Below are 20,525 nucleotides of genomic sequence, written 5' to 3'. Positions count from 1 at the left end.
CTTGAGCCTCCCTGAATGACTTGAAGAAAATGCACAACCCCCCCCCCACCATAAATTAGTATAACATTTTTTAAACTTCGATGTTTGAAAGATAAATGGTGAAGATGAAATACAGCTGTTGAAAATAAAGCCTAGTTTTTTTTTTAACTCTTGTTCTTGAATGGTGGTTAGTTTGTGAAAATGGCTCATTTTTGGCCAAATTTCAAAAGAGACGTAAAATAATTTGATGAAATATCACTATTTGAAGCCCTTTTTTATGTCTCCAAGGACCGGCAGAATTTATCTTAGGAGGAAAATAAAATAAATTATGTTTTTACACTTTATGGCTTCAATAAATGGCGTACTTTTGCAATTTTAAAAATGGCCTCCAAACGCACAGGCCCGCAGGTTTGACAGGCATGTTCTCTTTAAAAATCAGCTCTAAAACAAATACAAAACACAGCCGTTAATCTACTTTACAGCCGTAAAGCCAAAATGAAAAAAAGTCCGTCCCCAGTCCAGAAAAATTATTTGACATGCCTCGTCCTTTTTGCACCACCTCCTTCCCTCTCATAAATAACAAACAGTCCCTGAGCATCACAAGAAATTTCATAACTTCACATAATAAAACTAGTTGTAGTTTTTTTCTGTATTTGTAAACCGCACTTTAACGTGTTAATTTTAGAGTAAGATGAATTTTCCAAATGAAAGGTGCGGTAACAGCTTTCAGCCAAATTAATAAGATGACAGAATAAAATCAGGTGCACCTGTCAGCCTCATTAGGCTCATTTGCAGTGGATTTCAGGCGCAGCAGCCTCATACATAAGATGCACAAATTTAAAATGTGTGCAGGGCCTCTGCTGCCCCCCGCTGGACTCCAGCAGCACTGACACAAGTGACACCAGCAGAGACTGACAGGATACTGGTTCCAGTTCCCCACGGCTCTGATGGTACTGGACTGTCTGTACTGAGACACTGGATCTCTGTCCAAACTGAAAATCTTATCTCGAGCTGTAACTGATTTTACATAATTGACAAGATGATATTTAGAAGATAATGTTCAGCTTGTTGACTCCCTGACTTTAGCATGTTAGCATGCTAACATTTGCTAATTAACCCTTTGAAACCTGGAGTGACATCATTTTTTTGTGATGCATTCAGACTTTCAGTCTTTGAAACCTGACCAAATTGGTGCGATTTATTTGAAAAACACAGGCGTAAAAGGCAACAAGCAACTTGTTAAGAAATATTCCAAAAATTGCAAATTAGTAAAATTATTTTTTAAAAAAAATGTAAAAAGCTAGGGAGAAATTTCAGACTAAATTAAAATCAATTCATTAATAACTTTAATTCAAATTATTATATTTAAGCCCTTTTCCATGTGTTATTTGCCTTGCTTATTTGTACTACTTACCTTTTTCTTTTAAACTAATTTCTAGGTAATTTTTTAAATACTTTTACTAATTTCTTGCAAATGTTTGGGACATTCTCTTTTTTCATTGCTCACTGCTTTTCTTTTGTAAAGAAATCAAGCCAATCTGCTCAGGTTTCAAAGGGTTGGCATAAACCATGGATGGTACGTGGACTTGCTTGTGTAGCGCTTTTCTAGTTGTTCGACGTCTTAAGCATCTTTGCGCAAGATGTCAAAGTCCCCCATTCACACACATCCGCACACCGCTGGCCGAGGCTACCGTACAAGGTGCCACCCGCTACTCGGTTTGTTTTACACATTTGTTCACAATCACACACCGACAGCACAGCCATCTGAAGCAATCTGTGGTTCAATATCTTGCCCGAGGATATTTCGACATGCCGAGTGGAAGAACCAGAGATCAAATCGTCATCGACCGGCTCCACCTCCTGAGCCACAGCCGCGCACACGGATGTCAAAACTCTGCACAATCCATCCGTATCCATCTCCAGATGTTGAGATGTTTCAAATGTCAACATGATACATATTAAGTACAAATGTAACGTATCTGTGCTTTGCAGAAACTGCCGGGAAACAGCTGAAGAGGCCATGTTGTGCGAAAGGATCAGCAGTAAATGTTGGGAAAAATTTAGTTATGTAAATCAATCCTCTTGAAATGTTCTGCATGCAAACACAACAAATTAGCTTGTGCAGCGTTTTAGAAATCCTAATCAGCTTCATGCACATTTTTTTAAAATTTACATTACTTTACAGATAGATAGATAGATGTTGAGGCATCATCTGCCAAACTTCGCAGGTTCAAAATAAATTAAAACAGATATAAAACAGATAAATAAAAGTATCACGTGTAGGATAAAATCCACAATAAAGAAACAAATTGATGTAAGAAAGTGCATTAAAGTTAAAGAGTCTTTTAAAAAGACACTTAAAGATTTAAACTTATTACTATGTTAACATTTGATGGCAAACTAAAATTGGCCGTTCTGCAGGATTACAAACATTCACACATGCAAACATGGAAATAAAGGTCTCATGACTTTTTTTTACATCTTCTGAAAAGGTGATTATTAATTCAATATGTGAAGTGAGCACAAATGTAAAATATAGATGGATTTCGGTTTTGGGAGTCATATTGTGGAATAGACTCAGTGATGAGTTGAAATTGTGTTGCTCTCTTTTGAGTTTTAAAAAAAGCCTTAAATGTAAAATGATTACAAATTATAATATAAAATGATTATAGTGTAAAATAATTTAGGATTGATTATAGTGTGGAAAAAAGAGGATTACAGTTTAGAGTGTAATGGGTTTTGTGGGGGGTTTTGTGTTTTTTTATTAATTATTTATTCTGTTTCTTTGGTGTTGCTGTTATTTTGGGTTATTATTTGGTTGAGTTAGGATAGGCAAAATAATTATGTTTAACAACTGGATTGAAAATAGTTGAAATAATTTATTTTTCATGATGTGTGTGACCAAAAAAATAAATAAATTCATTCACTTATTCCCAAATAAAAGAACAAAATATCACCATATTTTTAACCCTTGATGTAAAACAAACTGTCTCTGGATGTTGGACACATGCTGTTTGTTTACCTAAAATCTCCTCACACATATTTTTTATGTAGTAAAAGCCAAAGAGACAGCGCTCCTGTTTGTGTTGTCTTGGCACAGGCGGCAGGCTGAGACTGATAGTCGAGCTGGCAGTGAGTCAGTTTACCGTCTGAAGAGGCTGAGTCACCAAAACGGACGCCCAGGTGTGGTCATTCTCCGTCTGTCTTTATCGCAGCCTGTCTTTGAAGACTGAAGTGGGTGAATCATTGGGTTCAGGACTTGTTCTTTGTCCACTCGTCTGACTCTCTTTGAGAGTGAGTGTGTGTATTTATCATTGTCTTTTTGGTGTTCAGACGGAAAATGGAGGTGTTTTAGAGGAAAGGGCCGTGCTGGGAGAGGGGGCTTGTTGTTTCAGGAACCGATGAGAACATGAAATACAATCCAGGAAAGCCAGTTTGAGCTACAGATCACTGAGACTGAAGGCTTATCAGACGCTAAAACACAGCACAGCTGTTTATAACACCATGACACAGGATTTAACAACACATTTATCACGCTGGAAATCTTTTTATCCTCCAACTTGATGACTGCAAGATAAGCAGCAGAGTTATACGGTTACAAAGTCGTCTACCAGGAACGTGCGCTCATGTATATTTGTCTGAAACACCATAAATATTACATCCATGTACTGGTGGAGCCATGCATTAACCCTTGGAGACTTGGCTTAATGTCTTCTAAAAAAGCATAGGTAAAAGGCAATGAGCAACCTCAGAAGAGATGACCCAATTTTTTTGCAAAATATTTGTGAAAAGTACAAGAAAAATACCTGAAAATTGGGTAAAAACCCAAAGCAAAAAAAAGGGGGAAAAAAGAAAGAAATGCTTTAAGTCCAAAACTGTTCAAAAACCAATAATAATTGTGTAAAATAATTTTAAATATGTAACTTTTATAATTATAAATACAGTTCTTTGGACATTTTTCCCTAATTTTACAAAATCTACTAATTCCCTGCAATTTGCAGAACAGTTTGTGCCAAGTTGCTTATTTTCCATTTCCCCATGTTTTTAAAAGACAGCAAAGCAATTTGCTCAAATTTCTAACGAATAAATACTTATGGAGGTGTCTGGAAGCAGCACGAGATTTAGGTTTATTGTATTGGGATATAATTAGGGATTATTTTCATGATAAGGGTTACTGAGTGAGTTGGGTTGTGGATATGGGCGGCAACACTTATAATCTATAAAAGCATCTACGTGTCACCTGTGTCGGGTTAGTCGAAAGGGAATTTTGGGTCGCAGTATTTTTTGTTGACGGCACTTTTGTTGGTTGTTGCAATTATTGTGGTTACGCATTTGTGCATGTACAGTTAATTGATTCCTTTTCATTAATAAATGTATGTATTTATTTACTTAGTTATCTTCCCTGTTATTGGGTTGTTTTTTTTGGGGGGGGGGTCCTAAGGACAGAGGGATGTTGTTTGCTGTAAAGCCCTCTGAGGCAAATTCAAATTTGTAATAACAGGCTTTATAAATAGAATTGAATTGAACTGAATCGAATCAAATCGAATCGAATGTTCGATTTGGATCTCAGCAAATATTTTTTAGTTGGCATGTTAGACAAGTAAACACGGCCTAGTTTTTAGCGTCTCAACAACTTTTCCTGTGTTTCATGCAGTCGCCACATACACTCATTTTTCATCCATATTTTGCACGCACATGTGCATGTTGTTTATCTCCCTGCTCCTCCGTGCATGTTTTTCACACTGTGTCAAAACGGCTCCATTCTGTGTTTTTTGTTTGACTATTCTCTCTCTTTCTGCGGGTCTCACATTTTGCTGGTCCCCCTTCATCTTCTCCGTTAATTCCCTTACTTTCTGTGTCTCTATCCTCACCCAAATCCCTCACGCTGTAATTTTCTTTCCACTTATCCTCCTGCTTCTTCTCCTTCGTTTTCAATTCAATTCAATTCGACATGCGTTATTAGTGAGTGAGACAAATGCAGAATTGCCAAAACAAACATACTTTTTTTTTTCCTTTAGCATAACTCTCTGTGTGTCTGTCTCTTGGCCCAGGTGTGTGGTAGTCTGTGTCTAATGCCTGGATTCGGGGTAATAGCCGTCAGAGTCTTAGGCGGTGGCCAATCCCGTTGCAGGTGGGATTAAACAGGGATTAAGCATGTTTCTCCGTGAAAGCAGACAGACAGACTAGCACTAATCTGACTTTAGCTCTGTACCAAAAAACAGCAGGCTTGAGCAACCCCGCTCTTCCGTGACTGCATTTTGTGTACGGTGTGTGTGTTTGTGGGGTGTGTGTTCTTGTTATTCTACCTTTATGGGAACCAAAGTCCTCTGAAGTACAGAACAATGAGGCAAGAACAATAAATTACACCTGAAATGCTGAAGATGAGTTTTCATCACCAGCTTTCTCTCAAATGATGCCTTCTGCAAACACACCATGGTGGAAAACTACAGGACAGGAAATACAGATGACTGTTCACTATGATTTATTAAATATATAAAGCAAGTTTCATCTCTCTCCAAAGTAATTTAATAATCCACTGAACTGAAACTACTGAGATCATTAACGGCTTTCTGAATGATTGTGTTGTCCTGTTGCACAAACACATGAAAGCTTCACTGTATGTTCTCAAGAGACAAACTCACAATGTTTACACGCACACTTACGTCCAGCTAAAGTTTTAGTTCAATTAAGCCATTTAACAGGACAACTGTCCTTATATACAACGACTGAGTAAGAATCGATTTATGTATGAAGTACGTCCAGTGGAGATATGCCTTCTGTCAGCTAGCTGCAAAAAAACTATATTATTAATACAGTCTATGATGTAGATCCAGTCACAATGTTTATTTGCAATAACTTTGAGGTAGAAAACTGCCGCATCACATGAATATAATCAGACGGTGCTGAGCAAACTCGCCGTCATTGATTATTGTTAAGCCACAAAAAAAAAATCAGTTTAAGTGTTTGCTATATTTAGAATATATTTTTACTGCTTTACCTTGCTGTAAAACAGCCCTCAGCGCCAGAAATTTGAAGCTGTTATATCAAAAACACCAGACTCCACTGAGAAAAACAGTCATTTTACTCCACTGAATGACGTAGCTGCAGCTCTACCGCTGCCTCCATCAGCTGCTGTGTTGGTACAAAAGAGCAAATATTCAAATATAGTGAACACTTAAACTGATATTGTTTTTTTAGGTAGCTAAAGTATACTTTCTTTGAGTTGAGTTCCCTCTACAAATAAAATATATTTATTATTATTTTTCTTTATTATTATTATTATTATTATTATCATTATTATATTTTGCTGAGGTGTTGTGGGACTGTACTTTATTTATCAGAGGAGGGGGGTGGCTGGGGTGTTACTTTTTTATTTAAAATAAATATAAAATACTACCATTTCAAGTCGTTTGTCCCTCACCAAAGCCAAAATGAAAGACACAAGTCCCTCTTCAGTGCTTACATTTATATTTATTTTCTAAAAATGTTTTAATGCTTGACCCATTTTGCAGCACCCCTTCACCCTCAAAAGTATCAAACAGTCCCTAAACACTGAGGGAGGCCTGTGTGACGACTAGGAGCACACGCAGAACATCGAGTCCAGTTAAAGTCCGACTGAGGAGTTTACATGACGGAATAACTCAGCTTCATATCGAATCATCTGTGTGTTAGTCCAATTTGAGAAATTCAATTTTGTCCAATTTTTGTCGGACTTACACGTTTACATGCATTTTCAAAGTCCAGTTTTAGACGGACTAACAATAATTTGTCTTTTTCTAACATCACCTAAACACACTGAGATGAAGTCTTGCAACTTTACATACTTATGTCCTTTACGTAGTCACATGACAGGACAACGTACGGCCCAAAAGAGTCGTTTAAATTATCTGTCTAAACAAAACTAAATAAAACAGCTTTTTACAACCTGTCTGATCATCTGACTGTTGGTGTTTCTTGCCTCGTCAGACGTCGTCGTTACCAGTAAGATTTGGTTAATGACCGATAGAAACGAAGGCAAAAAGCTACAAAAATAAGAGTTGATTCACGTGGGGTTTCGAGAAAACACTCTCTGGCAAAAGCTTGACATTTGACTAAAATCTGTGCTTCAGGATATTATAAACAGGTTCACGCCTGGCTGCACACACACACACACACACGCACACACACACACACTGTCACCCTCTCCTCTCACTGCAGCAGCTGTGTGAGGTAATGTCTGTCTCTGTCTGTGTCTGCAACACCCTGCAAGAATAACAAATCCACCTCTCTCTCCCTCTCATCCTTTTTCTATCTCATTATCTCGCCCTCTGTCTGTCTTTCTGTCTGCCCCCCACCTTTACCTCTCTCTCTCTCTCTCCCCTCGTCTACACTCGTCTCCTCCTCGCTCGCCCACCCCCTGTTACTCCCCCGCTTGTGTTTGAGGCTAGACGCAGTAGACTATTACAAATGTCCTCTGTTGAGAAGAGATTGTGTTGTAAACAAAGAGAGAAAGGGAGGACGAGGGAAACAGGCAGGGAGGCTGGAGAGGAAGCACATGGACGAGAAGAAAAGAACAAACAAATGTAGCATTTTAGGATTACTATATTAGCTTTTTAAGCCGAATGGTGAGGTTTACATTGACGTTTCCTCCATCTGAAGCCTCGAACATGCAGGCTGTATGCAAGCAAACATGCATGTGTGTCTTTCTGAGACGTTCATTCCTGCTCAAGTCTATCTGAACCATCTGGAGGTCAAGAGGTCAAGTCAAGCAAGGGTCAACTCAAAGTCCCACCTCGTTTCTACACAGTCTTGTTTTGTGTCTTTATTTCCATACAGTACACAGAGTACGTCCTAGTGTCCCAACATAAGGAAATCCATCTCTTTATGCAGAAATTTCAGAAAAGTTCATTTTGTGTGTTTTTCATTTTCCAGTCTTGTGGAATATGCACGTGGATTAGAAAGAGAAATAAACAGGGGCTATAATGCACGGTGACTAACAGGAGGAGAAAAGACATATGATCCCACGTGTACAATCTATAGCCCCTCTTCACACCGCCTGTTCAAGGTGGAAATATCATGCCATTGTGCCGCCTCATTGTTCTGTATGAAAGGTGTGATCGCAGAATGGGGGGGCAGAGTGGCCTGACCTTTAAGCCAACAACAGAGGCGGAAACAGCACTGAAACAAGGTTTATGTAAAAGGGACGACTGGCAGGGTGATGTGTTATGTGAGCGACCCACTGATTTGATTTGAATTTATTAGCACACAAGATTTAATAAAATCAAGTAGATCATAAGAAACATAACAAGAATTGTGCTGGAGGGGTCAAAAAACTCGAAGGTGCTTAAAGTCAAAATCTCCCCTCTAGAGTTTACAATCTATTCAAATACTGACCTTTATTCTGTCTCTAACATGACAACATAACAAACAAAACAAATAGTTATGTAATAATCATAAATGGAGTAGTGACACACACATAACACATCTCACAGCTAATGCATTAACTGCAGCAGGTGTTTTTTCATGGTAGACTTCAGTGAGAATAATGACGGGCAAGTTTCCACAGTAATGGTCCTTTGTATTTCAACGCATATTGTCAGAGAGTTGTGCGGTAATAGAAAAGATAAATGCCCTCCGCTTGTCTTGTTAGATATGAATGAATGTCGGAGTTCATTAAAAAGACGCTATGAAACACATCTGGTAAGCTGTTCTTTTGAAACATTAATTTGTACATAAAATCATTTGTTTGATAAATACTGATATTAAAAATGGACAGCAGATTTAATTTCTTGAACAGAGGAGCGGACGATTCCCAGCGATTTGACGCGCCAGTCGGACAAATTTCTTTTGGACCGATATCATTTTTTTTCAGAGACGGAGAATATGTACTGGCCCAAACAATGGTACAGCATATGTGTGAATACATTAAACTATAGTAAAGTTATAGTAAAGTATAGTTAGTACACATGATTTATTCACTACTGAGCTAAGTTCTCTCATGATGCTGAAAGACTTCATTGTTTTATACACCAGCTCAATGTGCTCAGCTGGCAGCAGCTCAAAGTAGAGAATCAGCCCGAACTGTCCGAGGTCGGAGAGCTGCTGACCCTCAGAGCAGACAGAGACGATACATGATTATTCTTGTCATTTTAAGCCATTTGCTTTTGCGATACCATCGTAAAGTCTAAAATCACACAGCGCACATAGGGCCACCTGTTAACTTATTTCTTTTTTATGCCAACTCTTTGTGGCACAGTACATGTAGTCTGTCCCAAATCTGCTGCAAAAGTCAAATTTTTCCAACATACACGGGGCATAAACGCATTAGAGATCACGGACGTCTTCACAGGAATGAACAGACCTCCGGTTGATTCGCTCACAGAGCGATGAGGGAACACGATGTTGGAAGTGGCAGCAGTGACAGGAAGATGCTTCATGGTTATTATGGATGTGAACTACTATCAAAGACACAGAGTGAGTCCAAAAAAACAAATCGACTGAACATTAGACACGCAGCATGTTGTGTTTTCATTATTTTTAATACCAGCAATGAGAAGATCACTTGTTGCTCTTAATGACTTCCATTAAAATGTTGCCTACTGTTTCAGTGTTGTATTAATTTTAGGCAACACTGCAAATTCATTCAGTCTATGTAGGAGGTCACAGCAAAGGGTGTATGTGTGTGTGTGTGTGTGTGTGTGTGTGTGTGTGTGTGTGTGCGTGATGGATCTGGTGATGTCATTGTATGATCTGATGATTAGACTAATCTGATTACATCTTCTTGCCTGTCGGACTGCTTGTCGCTCTCATGCTCAGACAGACAGCCTGCTGCTGCCACAGAAATGATCTCACATTAAATTAAGACGGTTTCATAACCAATTAAAAACTCCTTGTTGTCTCGATAAACAGCCGTACTCGAGACCACCTTTTTAAGTTGACTTGGATCTGCGTGTGTTCAGACAAGTCAGACAAACTGAACTTTGGGGTCAAGTGTACTCGGATCCAGACCTGGGTCCCTGAAAGCCCCCTTAAACTTGGCTTACTTTCTCATCTTTGCACACCTGGCTAAGGGTGTGTGATCTATCGATTATACTCAAGGTATCGCGGCTTGTTCCACATGCGATATATAAAAACAGTATATCACGAACATCAAGTATGAATTGCCACGTCGTCTTTATAACGACTACTCTACGACTCTCCTCCTCTCACAGACACACACACAAAGCTTTTCTGCTTTTGCAGAGCTCCAGACCGTGACTATTTAGTCACATTTTACAACAAAGGAGCACTACTGCAACTTGCAAATATCATTAATATCTAAGCTGGCAGATTTAACAGCTCTGCAGTATCTAATTTAATGAATGTAGTGGATGTAGTGTGAGCAGGTGAGACCTGTGTTGGTATTTGCAGAGCTCCGATTGCAACTATTAAGTATTATTTTGCGACCATGGAGCACCAGAGCAGCTTGCAAATATTAGTAATAAATGAAATGGAGAGCTGTGTTTTTTTGTTTCCCGCTCACAGTAATCTAATAATTCTCAAGGTTAAAGGCACTGCGGTGTCTGTTTAACTGCCTGCTAACATCCAACTGTTGACCAGAAGCTTCGCAAATGCAAATGAAACGCAGGCAAAATGGGTCCCACTTTGATTTATTCAATTATAACGATACTTTTTTGAAAATGAATTATAAACCTACTTCCTTTTAACAGTATTTTATTAAATTTTATCACACCAGTAGTGTATTCAACTTTATTATATGACAGTAGTTACTTTTACTTTATTGTAACTGCACTTCATTCGATAGTTTTGTATTTTAGTAGTCAACATTAGTTAAGAGGACATTTAAAAATATTGTGATGTGTATTGTGTATTGCGATATAGCCTAAAAATACTACAGTATTATTTTAAATCCATAATGCCCAGACCTACATCTGGTTATTGCCTTGTATAACAGGTTTGAATATAAGAGTGTCTGTTTTGAAAAGTGTCTCTCTTCAACCATCAGATGAGCACTTATGTTAAAGCACACTGTCCTCTTTACTGTGCATCTTTCTTGACTTCTGTTTAAATGGTGATTTTCTGTCCATTGTGCTAATGGTCTGAAATGTAAATGACTGTCTGTCTGGTTTCATGTAAATGCGAGGAAAGTAAATGTATTTGAAAAATGCAGTAAATCAGTCCCTCGTTCACTCATTTACTTCTCTCTATAGAACAGAAACTCCACTGCTTTCCCTGTTGTGAGCAGTAAATTAAGATTTCAGACACCTTTGATCATCATTTTGCTATTGGATTTTATTGTGGGATTGTGAGCAGAATTTATAGAATTTTAATTACTGTACCATAAATAGAGAGTGTTAACAGAAACATCACAGGACTTTACAGCTTTTTATCCTTCATTGTTACAGTCGTCAGGTTAACAGCAGAGATGGTTAAATTGCAAACGAGTGTTCTGCTTGAATGCATTTGATTCACCTCGGCGGTGCATCATAATAATGTTGCATCACATAGCAGCAAATAATTAAGCCTGGTTAATCAGTCGCCGGAAGAAAATGTCAACATTGTGTTTCTCAAACCATGGATACATTACAATTGTACGTAAAGGCTTATATTTTACTGAGACTTTGCCATATTTCTACCCGAGATATCGGGTTAGTGGTTATTTTTACTGAGGCACTGCCATGTTTTCAACCAGGATAATACCTAAGAAAGCTGTTGTTTTTTATTGAGACGCTGCCACATTTCCAGGCAGAATACCGCCATGAAAAGCATAATTTTTACTGACACATCACTGGGTCTCGAGCCGGGATAGTGCCACGAAAGCAGTTTTATTATTTTACAGAGACTTCACTGCATTTTGAGACAGCAATGTGCCATTAGAAGCAGTTGACTTTACAGGGACATAGTCCATTTCCAGCCAGGATAGTGCCACAAAAAGCAGTTGTTTTAACAGAGACAATGCTGCATTTCCAAGGAGAGCACAAAGAAAAGTGGTTCTTCTTTTAGAGAGAAATTGCGGCAGGATTTTGCCAAGAAAAGCGTTTGTTTTTTATCGAGACATCACTGTGTTTCAGACCAGATTACAGAATCAAACAGGCTATTATAAAGCCAAAATATATCTTTTTCTAACCATAACCAACAACAAGTTAACCACAAGCAATGTAATGAAATTAAAAGTTTCAATATATCTATGACGTACAAGTATGAAGTGTTTGTGGTTTGCAGAAACGTACAATGCCAGCAGGATCTGTTTTCTTTTTTTCTTTATTTTGAAAAGACGAGCAATGAGTTAGCAAGAAAGTTAGATACTGACAGCAAAGTTTAGTTCAATTTATGTTATCTGCACACAATTAAAAACTGCAAAAAATCCAGATGAATAATATATATTTGTGTGTGTGTGTGTGTGTGTGTGTGTGTGTGTGCACACATCTAGAAATAATTGAACATGAATAAAATGTGATGATAATTTCTTTTAAAAATTTAAAGTTCTGTCTGTCATGCTGACAGTCTCACTGCCAGTCTTATTCACATCTGTCTTTGCCTGGTTTGAAAACAGACAGAATGAGACAGCACACACACACACACACACACACACACACAGGCGTGCGTAGGAAGGTTTCTTCAGAAGTTTAGAAGTCAATATTGTTTTAGTATAGCGAAAATATTCTGTCATCTTAACAGCAACGAATAAAAGTCCCAATTTAAAGGCTGAAACTGCAGCACTGGATAAGCCTATTATGGTCTGTGTGTGTGTTTGTGTGTGTGTGTGCGTGTGTGTGTGTGTGTGTGTGTGTGTGTGTGTCTCGGAGGTTTTTGGACTCGTTGATTACTCATCACCAAGCTAAGACACACACACACTGACACACACACACACACTCACACACACACACAGGGTAAGTAAAGCTTGTGTGACTGATAGGGTTTCCTAACACAGCAGATCAGACGGTGTCTGTTCTGGCTCAGTGGTATTTAGTGTGTGTGTGTGTGTGTGTGTGTGTGTGTGTGTGTGTGTGTGTGTGTGTGTGTGTGTGTGTGTGTGTGTGTGTGTGTGTGTGTGAGACACGCTTTGCTCATTTATTCATTTGATTTTTCTTTTCCCATTTCATTATTTCCTTTTCTTTCCTCCTTTCCCCCTCCTTTTCCTTGTTCCTCTCTATTATTCTTTTTATTTATTCTCTCTATTTTTTCTACCTTTCCTCTTCTTCTCTCTTATGTTTGTTTTTCTGTCCTCTCTCTTTTTTCCCAGTTTTCCACCCCCTTGTTCTCTCCTTCTGTTATTTTTTCGTAATCCTTTCATTTTTTCGGTTGTGTCTCCTTCCATCTTTTTCTCATGTCTTCATCCCCTTTACTCTCTCTCTCTCTGTCTCCGTCTGACATTACACCTCTCTACATCCTCCTCCTCTCCCGCTCCTTTTTCATGCTCCGTCTATCCCCCTCCCTCCCCCTCCCTCATTATTCGGTATAATCGGTTGTCTAGACAGAAACTCCCCGCACAGATCACACCTGAGAGACAGAGATGGAGGGAGCAGACGAAAAGAGAGACAAAGAAGGAAATGAGACGGATAGAAAGACGGAGGGAGAGAAAAGAGGTGATAAAATGATTTGCCTTTTTTTCCTCTCCTCCCCTTTAATTCACCAAGTGTTGGAGAGGAAAAGCTCTCACACAGACTGACGGAGAGAAACATGTAAAAGAAACATGCAAAAAAGAGGGAGGAATAAGAAAGACTACACACACACACACACACACACACACACACACACACACACACACACGTCCTCAGAGAAACTGCAGCTCGGCAATATCAAACACACTCATTAGTTTTGTTCACTACAGTCTAGACGGCTTGATTTTACAATGAGTGAGTGTGTGTCTGCTGCTGCTCATGTATCTTTGTGAGGTCCGCTGTGATGGAGTGAGGATGTTTTTGGAAAGTCAGAACATCTGGACCAAGTTTACGCCTGATATTATAAGACTGTGTCTGGGTAAAGAGGATGTATCAAAGGTTGAGTCTACAGGTTTGACACGGTCTCAGTCCAACTTGCCAACTTGCTTTGCGGACCTCGGCACAAGCGCCTCGGTCCTGACGCGTCACTGTCGTACTCAGATGACGTTAAAGCACACACCCTCTCATGTAATAATGCTTAGACCAAACACTGACCTTAAAGCAGGGGCGGGGAACCGCTTTCCTATCAAGGGCCATTTCAATTTTTATCAAGTCCTCTGAGGGCCATTTTAAATTTATGAATACATATGATGCACCAATTATAGATTTTGGTAGTATCAAAAAACATAGTTATCACGTTTTCATGGTTATTACATGAAACCGGGGGCTGTGGCTCAGAGGTAGAGCGGGTCGTCCTCTATTCTGAGGGTCAGCAGTTCGAGCCCCGGCTACTCTGGGCAACATCTCAAAGTATCCTTGGGCAAGATGCTGAAACCCAGATTGCTCCCGATGCCGCGTCATCGGAGTGTGAGTGTGAATGATTACTGAGCAGCAGGTAGCCTCGGCCACCAGTGTGTGAATGTGTGTGTGTATGTGACAGTGTGTGTGAAAGCGCTTTGAGTGGTCGATAAGACTAGAAAGTGCTACGTAAGTACAGTTCATTTAACGTTTAAATTACACTCCTTTACAAAATCCTTCTGCACAAGGTTTCAGCTTCTTAGCTTTTAATTCACTCACCACAAAAACTGGTCGTCCTAACATTGTCTCTGTCAGTCTGTGGGCTTGTGAAAGCTGATTTTTGGGCACCAAAACTCTGACAAAAAACGTTACTTTTATCAAAACGTATTTGTCCTTTCAACTCGTCCATTTTAACATGTTTCGAGCTGTATCAAACCCAATATTCTGCATCCACTTTCCTTTTCTTGGCACTCGCCATGATGCATATCACTTGTCTATTAATCCCCGATGTTATCGCACGATGGCACGTAACCTCACGTGTTGTGTTCACTGACCCTGAATGACCCGAATGGTCTCGTGGGCCGTACACGGCTCGGAGGCCGATGGTTCTCCACCCGAGCCTTAAAGCATGACAATCTCACAGTTCTCCTACACACTTGGCACATGGGAGTTTCAGCTGGTTGCATCCTGCAACATCACCACTAGATACCACTAAATCCAACACTGGACCTTTAAAGGAACAGTTTTTTCTTTTACAAATGATGCTTTTCCATCTTGCCTGGAGTTAGATAAGAAATATTGAATTCAGCTGGAGTGAATAAGCGGGGAACCTCTTAAAGGGCCACAACATCTTTCACATATTTAAAGCATGTACACAGTTTTCTGTTATTAATCACACAATACAATATAACACACACATAACACACTTGTATTAAAACTTACAGTTTTGCATGTGCTAAATTTAAAAAAAGCAAACCTGACATCTGATGAAGAACAGTACAAACTACAACCTCGAACACAAACCAACCTGTACTCTCGATGTATTCTATAATTTTCTCAATGCAAATCATCCCTCATATCTCTTATTCACTTCTCTTATTCTTTCTCCAGCACAGTCTGTGCAGCTCATCTCTGCAGCCAACTGATACTTTGATGACTTGGTCTGCAGCCCCAGGTGTGTGTCTGAATCATTTAAAGAGATTCAACATGATGCAGAAAACACATGTGTACATCGCCCTCTAGTGGTCTTTGGGTGCACTGCACACAGATTTTTAACTAAAACCAACCTGTTAGCAGACAAACGGCAGACAACTATCGCTACCAGTAGTACTGAAAGAACTATTACTCATGATAAATGAAGTACAAATTGAAATAGTGTCTGATATTAAATTTCTTTGAATAATAATATATAATAAACAATGCTGTTCGAGACAGGAAGGGTGCTTTGAATAGTATGAATTTGTTTTCTGTATTGTATCTCAATTCTTATGTGATTAGAAAAATGTTTAAAATTAACTTTTATTATAATATTATATTATCATATATTTTATAAAACTGAAGTAAAACGGAAGTATTCACTCCCTCCGACTCCTTTTTGGACATTAAATTTTTATTTGTTTACTGAATTTGTTTACCGATGGGCTTTCTGGTGTTGTTTTTCTTGCTCACATATTTATTTTGTTCTTCTATTTTAATCGACATGTTAGAAATAAAAATCTAACTAACTTACTGATTCAGTAGCAGAATGTGGATTTATGTCCTCACAAAACATCTGATGAGAATCAGAAAAACAACGCAGACGTGATCTTACCTGAGAGTGTAAAGATACGTCACAGTCAGTGTGCCTCCACGTGATCAGACGCACGTCGTGGTCACGGTGAAGCCTCGTGTGTCATCTCCGATCTGAAATCAGTGAAAGTCTTGTTTATTTGAGAAGAAACAGAAAATTTAAAGAAAAAATACTTTCTAATTCTTATATTTTTACTTACTTTATACTAATTTTTGCAATGTAGCATAAGGAACAGATTTATATTTTAAACACTCAGCACATTAAACATATTTATATATTTTAAATAATCACATATTAGTGCTGATTTTCTGTTACTGTATTTCTTTACATTTATATTTTAACACACTTACATAATCTGCATATTATGCATACTTTATTTTTAAATATTTAAATATTTACATACTAGTGCTAATTGTTTACTATTACTGTATTTATATTTGTATATACTTGTACTTGTGATAATTCTCTATGTCATAGCATGGGGAGAAAGAAAAACACAATTTAACCCCACATGGCTCAGAAAATAGCAAAAGATAAAAAAGATAACAGGATTTTAAATATAGAATTATTAAATTATAAATATAATTGTTTTGGACATTTTTTTTCCTTATTTTTTGTATGATTTTCTAATAATCTTTCCCCTTTTTTTAAAAAAAAAACTATTTTTTTAAGTAATTTACGGTCACTTTTTACTAATGTCTTGCAATTTGCAGGTCATTTCTTACCAAGTTAACCAGGCATTCAAAAGAAGTCCAACACGCTCCCTGCCTGACTGCTGTAAAATATTCTGCCCATTAACAGTGGTGTCAACGAATCTGATTGGCCGCTTAAAGCTCAGCTGTTTGGAGTTCCCGTTTCAGCCGTTTTGATTTCTGAAAACAGCAGCAGTTTTTGGATTTGACATGACTCCTGTTATTCTACTGATTTTATTCTCTGGGGCTTCTGCAGCAAGTAAGACATGAACTGCAGCTTCAAATGAGAGAAAACTCAGCAAGTGTAAAGTGAAAGTTAAAGCTTATGATGAAGTATTTTTTCTGTTTGTATAAGAGGTGGAGTCTTAATTTTCTTGGAGGCAGGAAAAAACGTTTTAAAATGTGTTTAAAAATGTGTCTTCCCAGATTTATATTTCATGTCAGCCGACTAGATTTGTTATAAAAGTTAAATAATTGGCTTTTGTGTGTGCCACAGGTCTTACGTAGTTCTCACTGCAGTGTGCATTTTGACTCAATCAAAGGTGGACATCAATGCTGCATGAAGTAGCCTAAATAACATCTGCACACTTAACTTATTGCCAAGTTTAATGACGACAATGTTTCAATCCTACTTGGATCTTTGTCAGGTCAAAATTTGAACCTGACAGATGGAAGGGATCTATAATAATGCAAATTCTTTAAATTAAAGTCTTAAAATTAATTCATTAAATGCTCTACATTGCTCTATTTTTCATATTTGCAACTATAGTCAAAGTCTGCAAAGACGGGCTGTACTGTTCCCTCAGCCCCTTTAAATATGAAGCTAAAGCCAGCTGCCGGTTAGCTTAGCTTAGCATAAAGACTGTAAACAGAGGGAAACAGCTAGCCTGGCTCTGTCCAAAACAAAATGCACCAGGCAGCACCTCTAAAGTTCATAAACTGATATATTTTAAATTTATTCTGTGTAAAGAGCAAAGTGTTAAAGGGGAATGTGGTTATGAGCTGGGCACAGTGACTTCCTGGAGTCTCCAAGAAACAATTTGACACAAATCAATTCAGAAAATGTCAAATTGTTGTTTTTGGTTTTTTATGAAGGTTAAACAATTAAGACTTTGGACGGAGCCATGCTAACTACTTGTCCCTGTTTCCAGTCTTTGTGCTAAGCTAAGCTAACCAACTCTAGCTTCATATATAACCCTTCAATGCCTGAATAAATTGATCTGATTTTTTTTTAATATGGTAGGAAGGCAATAAGCAAGGAAAGAAGAAATGACCCCAAAACTAGCAAGAAATTAGTAAAAAAAAAAAAAAAAAAAGTGCACAAAATCACCTGAAAAATATTTTTTTAAAAACAACAAAACCGAAAGAAACGTTTAAAAAATGATTTAAAAAATGAATAAAATAAAGTAATTATGTCATTATGATAAATATAAATACTGTTTGCGCTTTCTTAATTTGCCTAGATATTTTTCCTTAGCTTTCTTTTATCACTAATTTCTTGCAATTTATGTAACATATAAACTACAACAAGTTGCTCCCCAATGTTTTTGAAAGAAATTGCACCAACTAGCTAGTTCAAAGGGTTAAATACTTGTGAAAGCTGTCTAAAAGCAGCACAAGAAAAGTGAGGTTGCTGCAGGTTTGAAAGTGTCGAAGTGCAGACGCAAGACGAATATAAATTTTCTCTCCTATTTCTTAACAAGAAATGCTGTTGGGTTCGATTATTGTCAGGACGATCTGAAAATGAACTTGTGTCTTTACGCTGCCTCCACCTTATGACGCTGTTTCACCTGCTGTCGTTTCAGCGCCCTCCCATACCTTCCACTTCATCTACGGGTGCTATGACTCCGGCGATGTGCGGGTGGACATCCTTATGGACGAGGACATGGGGGGGTACGCTGATTTCACCAAGGGAGAGGTGGTGATTGCGATACCTCACATACCCCAGTCTTTAGCAGAGTTACGGAAAACGGCGTATGAGTATGCCAAAGCTAGCATCGTTCACTGCCAAAATGTTTTAGATACAGCAAAAAGTGCGGATCCTGGTGCTCCTCTACGACAAGGTACTGAGTTTATCCAAAAATTCATTTTTAAATTATTGTGAACATGTCAGGAATCACAGCCTAAAAACTCTTTTTTTTTCATTTTATCCTGATCTATTCATTGACCAGATGCTCCAGATATCTCCATCTACACCCGGGACGAGGAGGAGGACGGTGTGATGAACACTCTCTTCTGTCTGGCCAATCACTTCTACCCCCCCTCCATCAACTTTACGTGGACGAAGAACGGGGTGGAGGTCACAGACGGGGTGTTGGACCTGCGTTACCGCCAAAACAGTGACGGGACGTTCCACAGAATTTCAACTCTGAGTTTCACTCCTCAGAAGGGAGACGTTTACGCCTGTTCAGTGGAGCATCAAGCCTCACATCAGCCTCTCAGCAAAAACTGGGGTGAGACAAAGAGCTGTCTGCGATACTTAACTTACAGCCCACAGGCCGAATCTGCCCCCAACCATTTTCTAACTCACAATAAAAAATAATGTGATTCACACTGGGGATTGTTTTTGTGTTTTTAGTGTACATAAGGTGCCAGAGTGCATAAAACAGCATCAAAATAGAGCTTGTTTACCAAAAAAAGTGCCAGTGGAGGATCCCTGACAGAGGTCCTTGCTGAGCCCCTAATGTCCTCAAATCCTAAAACCGTCCACAAATCCTGAAAATGTTCTGAAATCACAGAAAAATCCTTAAATCCTAGAAACATCCTAAACTCTTAGAAATGGGCTGAAATCTGCAAAAAAAAAACAGATAATAAAAATCTGCCTTGCTGCTGTAGTTTTTAACACTTCTTCTACATCTTCTGCCTAAAAATGCTGAAAAATAAGACAATGTGATTGTTTTTGTTCCATTAACAGAACTGAAGGAGAGGCAGAGCAGAGTGAGTCATGCAGCTGGATTCTTGGGTGGGAGCCTCGTTTTGTGCCTGATGGGTATCGGAGCCGGAGCTTTCTTCTTCGCCAAGCAACCAAATTAATGCCTTCATATTGAGCAACTCAGCCAGCATTAAACGAAGGACCCCATGTTTGTGTACTTGCTTTCTTTTTTTAGTTTGTTCGCAAACACAGATGCTGAATTTTCCGTAGTTAATTTAACCACAAACACCCTCTTCTCCAAAACAAGGGTGTTTTTCTACTTAAATTAAAGTCATATTGATCTTAACAACACTGTACAATATTTTCAACTTTAGCACATTACATGTGTCGACATACACTGAATCCACTTTATATTCTGTTTCATGTGCCCAAATCTCCAACCGCGCACATGTCAGCACTCCATCGGAGATGTCTGACCACGCTCGCTCCAGAGCTCTGTTGTAGATGTCCGACTGCGCTCACAGCACTCCGTCAGACATGTCCGACCGCGCACGCTCCGGCGCTCTGTCGGAGATGTCTGACCATGTGTGCTCCAGCGGTCCATCGGCAATATCCAACTGCGCTCTCTCCGACGCTCAATTGGAGATGTCCGACCACGCTCGCGGCACTATCTCCGGGGCTTTGGTACTCCAGCAACCACTTGAGCAGCCACTGACTCAGTTTTATAAAATGTCTCACACCAGTGAGGTTTTCCAACAAAACACCTTACATTGCGCGTGACCATTACGCATTGAGTTGGCATTTAATAGCGCCTA

General features: G+C 38.8%; 2 protein-coding genes across 2 annotated transcripts in view; one reads left to right on the top strand and one right to left on the bottom strand.

Moving 5' to 3' along the window:
* Positions 1–16,226, bottom strand: part of pmepa1 (prostate transmembrane protein, androgen induced 1) — a 69,328-nt gene extending 53,102 nt beyond the window's left edge. The window contains exon 1 of the mRNA XM_088070424.1: positions 16,168–16,226. The gene's annotated coding sequence lies outside the window, so the exon portion shown is untranslated. The remainder of the gene's footprint in view (positions 1–16,167) is intronic.
* A 733-nt stretch (positions 16,227–16,959) lies between these two features.
* LOC121955301 (H-2 class II histocompatibility antigen, A-K alpha chain-like) lies at positions 16,960–19,917 on the top strand. Its single transcript, XM_042503187.2, has 4 exons — positions 16,960–17,097; positions 18,644–18,901; positions 19,010–19,291; positions 19,753–19,917. The coding sequence occupies exons 1-4, from the start codon at positions 17,049–17,051 to the stop codon at positions 19,869–19,871; spliced, it is 708 nt and encodes a 235-aa protein (XP_042359121.2). The 5' UTR covers positions 16,960–17,048; the 3' UTR covers positions 19,872–19,917.
* Positions 19,918–20,525: the final 608 nt, after the last annotated feature.

The sequence above is a fragment of the Plectropomus leopardus genome, chromosome 2 (assembly GCF_026936395.1).
Source record: "Plectropomus leopardus strain MGB_pleo_1.0 chromosome 2, ASM2693639v1, whole genome shotgun sequence".
Lineage (NCBI taxonomy): Eukaryota > Metazoa > Chordata > Actinopteri > Perciformes > Serranidae > Plectropomus > Plectropomus leopardus.
The sequence above is the reverse complement of the archived record's forward strand: the minus strand, read 5'-3'. Positions and strand labels throughout refer to the sequence as shown.

Bases quoted from the DNA above. Each gene is read 5' to 3' on its own strand.
- LOC121955301 (XM_042503187.2), top strand. From the start codon at position 17,049: ATGACTCCTGTTATTCTACTGATTTTATTCTCTGGGGCTTCTGCAGCA. The intron at 18,902-19,009 runs GTACTGAGTTTA...TTCATTGACCAG, and splicing joins TGGTGCTCCTCTACGACAAG to ATGCTCCAGATATCTCCATC. The intron at 19,292-19,752 runs GTGAGACAAAGA...TTCCATTAACAG, and splicing joins GCCTCTCAGCAAAAACTGGG to AACTGAAGGAGAGGCAGAGC.